The sequence below is a fragment of the Prosopis cineraria genome, unplaced genomic scaffold (assembly GCF_029017545.1).
Source record: "Prosopis cineraria cultivar Desert tree isolate PC_DT_omini unplaced genomic scaffold, ASM2901754v1 PC6, whole genome shotgun sequence".
In the NCBI taxonomy this organism is placed as follows: domain Eukaryota; kingdom Viridiplantae; phylum Streptophyta; class Magnoliopsida; order Fabales; family Fabaceae; genus Prosopis; species Prosopis cineraria.
This window is the reverse complement of record NW_026555337.1, coordinates 15,088,795-15,099,548: the sequence shown is the minus strand read 5'-3', so window position 1 is coordinate 15,099,548 and position 10,754 is coordinate 15,088,795. Positions and strand designations below refer to the sequence as shown.

Here is a 10,754-nt window from a genome sequence, read left to right as displayed (position 1 = left end):
CCGACCAGGATGGGACAGTAGGCATGAACACCCCTAATTATATTCTAATATAATATAAGGCTCCAGGACTGATATGCTTCTTATATGCCATCACTGTTTGATAAAAATCTAAATAAAAAAATATTGTTAATTCTATCAATCGTTGGGGGAATTACATCAAAGAATCAAAAGATTGAATTAAACTTAAATAAGGATTAAAAGATTTGAAAATTAAAAATAAGGACCAAATGTTCTTTATTGCTCCTCTTATTTAAGGATTTTCAACCCTCGGAAGCCAAAAAGGGTTGAGAAGTAAGCGCAAAAAAGGGGGAAAAATGGATTTTCAACCCTCAAAACAAATTCTTCAAGTGAGATTCATTAATTTGTAAAAGAAAAACTTGTTAAATATAATGTGTCATTACTTGAACGTTATTTTTCTTCACAAATTAATGAATCTTACTTGTAAATTAATGTTTTGAGAATTGCTAATAAAAATATGAGAATAGAAAATGACTAAACATGGCAATATACTTGACATATTTTTCTTTTATATAGGGTTAAAGGGTTTTTTTGCCTTTCAACTATTTTCTTAAGAACATCTAATATCCTAAGATTTCATATGATGTAATTTACTTCTTCAACATTTGAAAATAATGCATTGAGCTATGCCGTTAAAAAGTTAATTTTGGCTTTTAACTGATTTAAAAATTGCAAAAAACGATCACAAATATTATGGAAAAGAACTGATAAAATTACACATAAGTACTTTATAAGAAAATTAATATTAATTAAGTTTCCTAAATTACGTATGAATAACAAGATACAAATGTTATTTCTTATCTATATAAAAGTACAAAATATGATATTGACCAATCATTATTTTAGGAACTTAATGAGAGGGTGCTTAGCCCACCATTTTCCAGTGTTGAAAGAAAAAATTGCACGATATGTTAGTTTAAGATATTAGAGGCTCTAGCGAATAGTTGAGGTATTGAGCGGCAAAAATGCTCTTTATTCTTTTTATAAATTAACAAATTTCACTTGCAAAATCTTATTTTGATGGTTGTAAATCACAGAATAAAAATTTCAAATTTTTAGACCAATTCACTAAAAAACCTATGGTTCTTAATTAATTGGGATTTACATATCTTTTAGCTAGTCTTCATTTTAAGTTTAATTCAATGTTTTGGTCTTTTAATGTCATTTCCCCTTAATCGTTTTGTTAAAATAATAATATTTTGAGTGAATTTACCTCTCAATTTTACATAGTTGGGGGTGGAAATTAACAGAAAACGAAGAATCTTACATTGTTGATGGCTAAGCAAGATAGCTTTTAAAAAAATGTATTAAAATGTTTTCCCTTAATTTTTAGAACTTAGGGTTTGTTGGTTACTTGTAAGGAGATCGGTATAAATACATGGCACCCACTTTGAAATATTACATGATATATTGCTACCAATTTTGTTTAGGCTTATAGAAATATTTTGGGCCTTATGTTTAATTCTTTGTCAATTTGATCCCTTTTTTTTTAAATTATCATGTGAATCCTTTAATTTAAATTTTAAAACACTAATTAACTATCAGAATAATTTAATGAGTAAAGTATATTGATAATTTGGAATGTATATGTAACTAAATGAGAACAAATTACCCTCAAATGTATTTAATTTTTATTAATATAATCCCTTACATTGTTTTTGTTCTCTTTTTTTTTTAATTTCAAGGCCTATTTTTTTCTATCTAAATAATTATCACCTTTTCATTAATTTATGTGGCTACTATCAGTATTTTTCTATTCAAGTTAACAAATTTTAATAGTGTAATCTCTTTTTAAACAATAAGGATCAAATCAATAATTGAAGAAAATGTTAGGGACTAAATTAATAGAAAGTAAACATGAGGGACCACATTTAAAATTGAGACTAACTTGAAGGACTAAAAGTTGCATTATTCCAAATATTTTTGAAGATAAAAATGCATTTTAACCCTAATTTCGATTGGGGTAACCAACTTTTAAGGTCATAAATCTCTTAACACAATGAGACGGAATGAACAACAATGTGACTCATACTATGGAGCCATTGAATGTGTTTTCTTAATTATTTTACCAATAAGTTGAACAATTTTGTACTCCAAAACTGTATGATGAAATGGTTTCGAAAGTAATTCATTCACATTTGAGAAATTAAAGTAACAAAAGAAGTATTACTTCAAGTCACTCTTTAACAACTATAACTCTTTAGTCGCAAATTAAATGAAATTAGTGGAAAAACGTTTTATATTAATTGTGAGTAAAAATATGTTTTAGAATTAAATGGAACTTCCAAGTCGCAAGCAAGATAATGATAGAGGAATGGCTCATAATGGGACCTGTTTGGTTGTTCTAGCTCATTAATATTGACTTATTAGGAGTACTTATGATTTATAAGAATTAATGTTAAACACTACTAAATTATTTATTTTATAAGCTGACTTTCAATTATTGGTGTTGAATCCAAGATTAATATGAAGCCTCACAAAATTAGTTTGCATTTTATAAAAGAAAGTTCTAGTGTTTAATTATTTTATTATGAGTATAAGAGATTTTTTGTTAGATTATTCGTTGCCATTTTCTGATTTAACACTACATATTACTATTTTTACTGAATTAGTTTTACGCAAAGCAAAATAATTTTTTTTTTTGGTTATCCATGTAGTTTTTTCCTCCAATTAATTTATCTTGGTCATCTTTTTCGTTTTTTTCATTTCATTTTTTTCATTTGCCTAAAGTTTCCTTGTCTCTTTTCCCATATAAAGAACTTTTCTCTTTTCATTTGAATAAATTGAATACATGGAGTTTTTACTGGAATTAATATGATATTTTCAAGTGACGATATTTTCTTTTTTTAGTATATTATTGTTAAATCTGAGTCTTCTACAGACTCAAGACTAAGTTCTTATGGATACTTAGTTAGTTGAGTTGTTGATTTTGAAATCAAAAGTAATTTTTAGTATACGGATCATGTAAGATTCAACTTATTTCCAAATTTAGGGAAATTAGTAAATTATTAGTGAAATAAATAAAACAAATTCAGTTTAACTGTTTTGGCCAAAAAAATTCTGTTTATTTAAAATTTTAAAACAAGAATTTCAACAATACACTATAAAAGTCACTATTTAAAAAAATAAAAATAAAATAAAATTTCCTCCACTAAATTTAGATATTGCACCATTATATATGAAGTGTTCCAAATCCAAGTGAATTGTGGTATTCAAGTGATTCGCAAGTTTAATAGCCATTTCTCAGACAAACTGCCAGTATGGTTTTATTACAGACACAATTCATTACCATTTTCAATGTTGTTTTGCTAACATCTTTCTTGCTCCCCATATTGCTTCGAAATTCACATTCTTCTGAATTTTTTGTGAGTGCAACTACTCCAAGTTTTAATGACAATGATTATCTTGAATTCCCTTTGAATTTGGAGTATTTGGAAGCTGAGTTCTTTCTTTATGGATCTTTGGGCCATGGATTGGATGTTGTAGATCCAAAATTGGCTCAAGGAGGACCATCACCAATTGGTGCCAAGTTGGCCAAGCTTGATCAATTTATTAGAGATGTCATCCTCCAATTTGGGTTGCAAGAAGTTGGACATTTGAGGTTCTTTCTTTCTTTCTTAGTGTCCATCTTTGTCGTTTTGGTAAAATATATAAAATTCGCCCAAACTTTGATGCAATTGCACATTACTCCCCTCACCTTTTAAAGTTTAAAATTAATTAACCATGATAATCTTTTATTTTTTTTTCACATACTCCTTACGATTAATAACTCCATTATCTTATTAATAGAGTTTGTCATATCACATTAATGATGTAATACACATGACATCTAACATGAAAAACTATTTTAATTATTTTTAACACAATTTAAGAAGGAGCAAAAATGAAATTTTCTCTTTTAACACACTTCGAAGCTGTCATGACTAATCTCATCATTTAGTGTTGTAATCATTTTGCTCCTTATTACTGTAATTTTGATATGTTTTTTAAAAAAAAACCCACAAATTGCAGTTAATTTTGGGTTGTTTCAGAGAATTTTTTTGAAAAAATAATGATAAGAGGTAAAATAGTAACAATAGTGAGTCTGTGGTAAAAAAGAAAGTTAAGGAGGTTAATTTTAAACATTTAAAAGTGAGGAGTTATGTGCAATTGTCTTAAAGTTTAAAGAATTTTTTATATATTTTAGCCTCCTAATAATAGATTCTTTCATTGAACATTTTTAAGGGAATTTAGCCTCCTAATTTTAAATATTTAAAAGTGAGGAGTGTTGTGTCCAAGTATGAGTGAATTTAAGTTAATGTAGGAAATCTCATGTAGAATGAAGTTGAATTTAATAAGTAATATATACTAAAGATGAATTATGAATTTGGATTTTAGGATTTTAAGTTAAGATATAGTGTCTTTCACTATACTTTTCACCCATTTGTTCTCTCCTCCTAACTAAAAGATCATTCATGTGTAAAATATCACTTATTTTTAATACTAGTAATTAGTAATTTCTTCATGTGTGTGAAGATCCATAATATCAATTTTTTATACCATAGTATCAATTTAGTTCAAGCTTTGACATACAGATCTGATCTCCAAAAAAAGAAAAATTAAACATTTTTTCGTTTTGACTTGGAATATTTTCAAGAAAAATTTACAACCTCTTTTACATTCGTTAAATGTCAACAGTTCTATTGATTTCTAATAATGATTAAATTCATTTATCCATCAGTTAATGTACCAATACTTATGTAAGATTAATATTTGAAATATTTGACTGTTATTTGACAAATAAGGATTGGATTGTGATGATATTGCAGGGCCATAAAGAAGAGAGTAAAAGGGTTTCCAAGGCCATTACTTAATTTAAGCAGTGAAGCATTTGGCACAATAATGAACAATGCCTTTGGAAAAGCTCTGGTCCCACCTTTTGATCCCTACGCTAATTCAATTAACTACTTGCTTGCATCTTACGTCATTCCTTATGTTGGTCTCACTGGCTACGTTGGAGCCAACCCTGAGCTTCAAAATGCCACTTCCAAACAGGTAATTAATTAATTATTACTCTAATTATTCAATTTATATATTTGTTGCATATTTCAATATTAACTAGACATGCTAATTTCCAATGCATTACATGCAATATAAGAAATAAATCACATTTTTTATGGTTTGTATATACTTAAGATTATAGAGTGTGTGTATAGTGATGATTATATAAATATATTGATTGGATTTTGGCTTCATATTTAATTATTAAGAAGATTAATTTCAAATATTGATAAATTTTTTTGAGTAAAAATAATGTTCAATTTCCATTTACTATTGACATTATAGGAGATAATTTAACTACAATAAAGTTATTGGTGGATCTCATTCCTCATTTAATTAAGAAATCTCGTCCATGGAAATTAAAAAAAAAACAAGAGAATGATACTTAGGTTCCAGAAAAATTTTGTCAATAGATAAGTTAAAAATCATAATTCGGATGGTTGCAAATGTAGGTGTCTCAATCAATTGCAAACTAGACTTTCATGGTAACAGCTATCTGAATCGACATTTTTAGGATTCAAGTTCATAACCTATAAATCAAATAATGGATTTCGTAAGTGTCTTAGAAGAAATCTTTAAACGTTATAAAAGATATTGTTTGAGAAAAATTCACAAGTTTTTAAAACTAAATTTTTTTGTAATATTAGTCCCACACTTTCAAATTTTCTTATCCAAACACACACACACACATTTAAAGCATTTAATTACTTCCCAAATGTGGAAAGTGAGAAACATATTTAAAATACGTTGGTGCACATGATCTATACAGCTAGTGGCAGGCCTTTTGGCAGTAGAATCAGGACAAGATGCAGTAATTCGAGCATTATTATATGAGCGTAGATCTCTTCCAGTGTATCCATATGGAGTGAATGTTGCAGAGTTTACTAATCGCATTTCCAAGCTTAGAAATAAGTTAGGAAAAAGGGTTCCAAGGATGAGGGTCTTGTCGTCCCCAAAATTGATGGCGCTGAGAGTAAAGTCTCAGGCAACATCCTCGCCGCAAACAAAAACTCGGTTGCCTATTCGAGAACGCCAGAGGAAATCTTGAGGATTGTTTATGGCAGTGGCGATGAGCATACTCCCGGCGGTTTCCACCCTAAAGGAGGCGACGGTCGCATCGCCAAATATTACTTAAAAAATTCGAATTAGTTTCTAGTTAGATACAAGGTTGTTCCGTACGTTTTAGGAAGAGTTTTAAGATAAGTTGCACTATTCATGACTCGTACGTTTGGTTTTTTCTTGTCTCTTTGTACCTTGTAGTATTGTGTTACTTTTAATTTCCCAGGCTTCAAATGATAATAACATGAAAAAGAAGAAAACAAGTCTTAATTAATTAGTCTCCTTACATAAATTTCTTTTCTGTATTGTCTGGACGTTTTAATTCCAATCTTCTCTTCATTAGTCCGATTTTGTTTTTGTTTTTTGGGGTCAATTTCGTCTCTTCATCTCTGACACTCTAATTTGTTAGAAAAATTGATAAGCTTTTCCACATTTATTTGTTTACTATTAAATATCTGGACAGTCGAATTTGCCGTCCAATATCATTAATTAATGAGGGTTACTCAATTTGAATTTTTATTAATTTGATTACTTAAGTTTCATCCAATTATTAATTTGATCCTCATTATTTAAAAAATAATACTTTTAAAATATGCTGACATGAATATTTTGTCATATATGCAAGTTGAAAGAAACAATGAAGCAGATGAAATTGCGAATTATATTATTCAAAGGAGATATATATTGCCCACTTGTCGAGTGATTCATAATTAATTATTTTAATTAGTTCCACTGGGCCATAAGGTATGAATATATAAATAATATTTACGATTTGACCAAATTGCTTGAATATGATTCAATCTTTATCAGATGTTTTAACCAAATTGCGTGTATTATATCAACCTTGTCCCACCAAAAAAACTAGACAGAAAAAAGATAATAACTTTTATAATCTGACTATAGAAAAAGGCCCATACATTTATCAGGTCAAAAATAAATCAATGAATCATGAGTACAACTTCTTACACTTTCTATATCTTTTATTAATAAATTATTCTTTAAAATCAATATATTATTTATCTATTATAACATGAAATTCTTGTATAAATTGATTTTATTTTTACAAAGTAAATCTTTTCAATCTAGTATTTCATTTGAATGGTATATATCATTTATAGCTAATATAAAATTATCAAATAAATTTGGAGTATGGTAGGACATAGATCTGGAAATAATTTCCAAGTACTCGAACAAAATGATTAAATTCATATATAATTAAACCCAAAAAAAATGGTTCTGCATAAAGCTTACAATTATATCGATTTATAATTTTATATATTCCCTGCATGCTTGACTGGAAAATGTTCCTCAATTTAAATCAAATTTATTTAGAATACTTTTATTTATAATAAAATATTTAGATGGTCTAGAGAAATAATTGGACAGTAAATTTTCTTTAAATTGAGGCACTTTTCCGTCAAAAAGGTGAAAGAATCCAGATGTTCCTTAAATTCAGCTGCAAATCAGTAGTTATGATTCCTCGGATTGTCCTTGGCTAATGTTTCAGGCTGGGAAGCTGAAAATGGAAGGAAAAAAAAAAACAAGAAAAAAGAAGAGCCCACAGATATTACAATTCAATATATATACAGAGAGAGAGAGAGAGAGAGAGAATTAACTGTGAAGATTTACTATACATTTTATTCATTTCTATTATTCTTATCCATGATGCTTGAGACTAGCTCGAAGCTACATTGTCCACAATTATATGAACAGTGCAGCTTCCAAAGCTTTTATATAAGTATTTATATTAATATTGATAATTGAGAAGAATTTAAATTTTAAATGATAAGTTCAATATGCTACCTTTCAATATCATAAATTGTTTAGAGGATTACTGTATTGAAATTAAAAGAGAGTGGAAGAGTACAATTTCTCTTAAACAAAACTAGATGTTCAAGAATTGTAAATAGAAGTATAGTTACCTCTAACTGGAATCCACAATGTTGAAATTTAACTGAATAGTAAATTTACCTGCACATGTAATAAACTTTATCCCATTCTTTCTCATCTCTCTCAAAATTACTTCCTATAGATTTTAAAAAAACTACTTATAAATAGGAATATAAAAAGCTTTTAGCTTACTTTTAAATAGTAATGGGGGAATTTTTTATGCACTCTATTGTTGGGACTTTGTATTGTTAGATTATCTAAGTATAAGTGAAGTGATCTGATATGGGAATAAAGAAGTCTCACATCAAATAAAATTGAACTTAATAAATAATATAAAACAAATAAGGAGGAGTTATAAACTTAATTTTAGAAATTTTAAATTGAGATGTAATGTCATTTCGCTACTCTCATCTCTTTGTTCTCCCTTGTTTTTGGATAATTGTGTAGCCATGCCTACCAAATTGTATTAGAGCCAAGTTTTATGCGAGTAAATCTAAGTTGATATGAGAAGTCCACATCAAATTAAATAAAATTGGATTTAGATAACTAATATAAAATAAAGGAAAATAATTCGTAAATCTGAGTTTTGAAATTTTGAGTTATAATATGGTGTCATTTCATTATTATCACCCATTTTTTTCTCTCCCCCATTTTCGAACACCATGAAAAAGGCAAAGGATTTAGAAAACTTATCTGGAATTGTTCTCTGTGACCTATGACTACGAGCCTCGTTATAAGAATCCCTAGCCACTTTGGCAGCAATCAGGCCGATGAGTAAAACTAGTTGCCATTTTGATGAAAACTGTAATAATGATTTGATCCCTCTTGTAATTTCAAAGAACTGTGAAATTGCTTAGCCTTGCATTTGCCTATTTATAACATAAAGTTCTCAGATTTGGTCAAATTCTTTTTACCCAATTAGTCGGCTTCTGGTTTTTAACCATTTGTTATAACTCGCTGGTTCTGACCTCCCCCTTTTTAAATTGAATTTAATTTATTTTCACACCATAACCTTTGAATATTGGTTTGTCTTTAATTTATTAATTTCTCAACTTTATTATGTTTCTTGATAGTTCTTTAGCTTTTAAGATGATACAGTAAAAAATTTTGAAGTTCATTGCACTATTAACTAAGTTAACAAATACTGGCTTATTTTTGTCAAAAGTCAAACTCTCAAATTAATACCTAATTAGGGGAGATATTGTTTGCTATCGGTAGCAATGTTTTTAAAATCAAACTAGATATTAACCAAAAAGCTAGTGATTCACAATTTGCATGGTGACTAATGGTCGAACTAGTGAGGTAATAATTAAATTAAAATAACATTTAATGTATATATAAAATAAATCTAAGAAAAAATATATAATATGTTAATAAAAGGACATAACATGACTGTAAATTAATAATATTATAACTTATAATTTTATAACTTATCAAATATAGGTGGATGGTCATTAAATTAGATGAGTAGACTTAAAAGTATTTGTATTTACATATATAATTGTCAACATCTTTATATAAAAAAAATAGTCTTAAATCATATTTTATACATGTGAATTGTCTAAAAATAAAGTTCGCTTTTAGTAGGATCTAATTTTTTATTTCTTTTAATTTTTAAACTTTTTTTAATGTTATGTTTAAAATCATCCAAATTTCTAAAAATTGCTCTAATTCTCAATTCAAATCTGGTTTCCAACTCAACTCTAGTCTAATTTGGCTCAATCATAAAGACAGTTTTTTGATCCAAACCAAGCCATTAATGGCTCTAATCAACGGTTCGACCCATTTGTCTGTCCAATTTTTAAATCATTGCCTTTATAAACATTGGTCATTGACTTTATCTTCTCTCTACGTCCTCTATAGTTTGAAACATTTGAAAGCATGACTTTGCATTTAAGAAATTTTTAACTACATGACCTAATATTTTTTGTTGGTATACACACGACCTAATATTTTAAGAACCAAACATTGATTTTGCCTTTTTTTTTTTTTCAAGCGTGAACATATACTTGGCTTACTTAGGCCTTTCACACATGAAAGTTGATGGTCTCATTCCACGTTATTACATTCCGAAGACAAAAACTGGGTACAAAGGATGTGGAACTATTGATTGTTTAATTTATTGCTACTTACCTGATAATAATATAATAATTACTGAGTAACTAATTGGAAAAGCTTCAATTAATCAATTGAAAGAAATTAAATACTTCATTCCCCCCATAATGTAAAATTCTTCCGACATGTATCACGTATATTCAAAAAAATTGATTTTTTTTAAATATTATGAAAATTGACTTTTTTTCCAGTTTTACCCTTGTTGACGACCCCAACTAACACCCATACATTTCTCATACAAAATGTCCTACATTCTGAACCAATCATCGAGAGAGTCAAGAATAAAATAGGAGTAAGAGATAAAAGTATAGAACACAAAAAACCCTAAAATAGCAGGTCTTATTTTCCATATTCCATTTAATTCAAGGAACTCAATTCTAGATCATTAAAATATCAATTAATTTAATCTGTATTAAATATAATGTTTATTTTGGAAAATTTCATGTTTAAGTACATAAGGCATTTTAGGATTTTTAAGTTACAATCAATGTACTTTTTTTAAAATACCGTTGTGAGTTGTGAAAATATTAAAAGTAGCTAATAATTAGCATAATTAGTCAACAAAATGATGGTAAAAAATTAGCCCGTTACAAGAAATAAAGAATAAAATAAGAGTAAGAGAGAAAAGTAGA

The 10,754-nt window shown here is 27.9% G+C and overlaps 1 protein-coding gene across 1 annotated transcript; it reads left to right on the top strand.

Moving 5' to 3' along the window:
• Positions 1-3,251: 3,251 nt before the first annotated feature.
• Positions 3,252-6,391, top strand: LOC129312681 (desiccation-related protein PCC13-62-like). The gene is given in 4 exon segments (XM_054955349.1): positions 3,252-3,619; positions 4,827-5,052; positions 5,828-5,975; positions 5,978-6,391. Coding segments are annotated over 4 exon segments (945 nt in total). The 5' UTR covers positions 3,252-3,278; the 3' UTR covers positions 6,208-6,391.
• Positions 6,392-10,754: the final 4,363 nt, after the last annotated feature.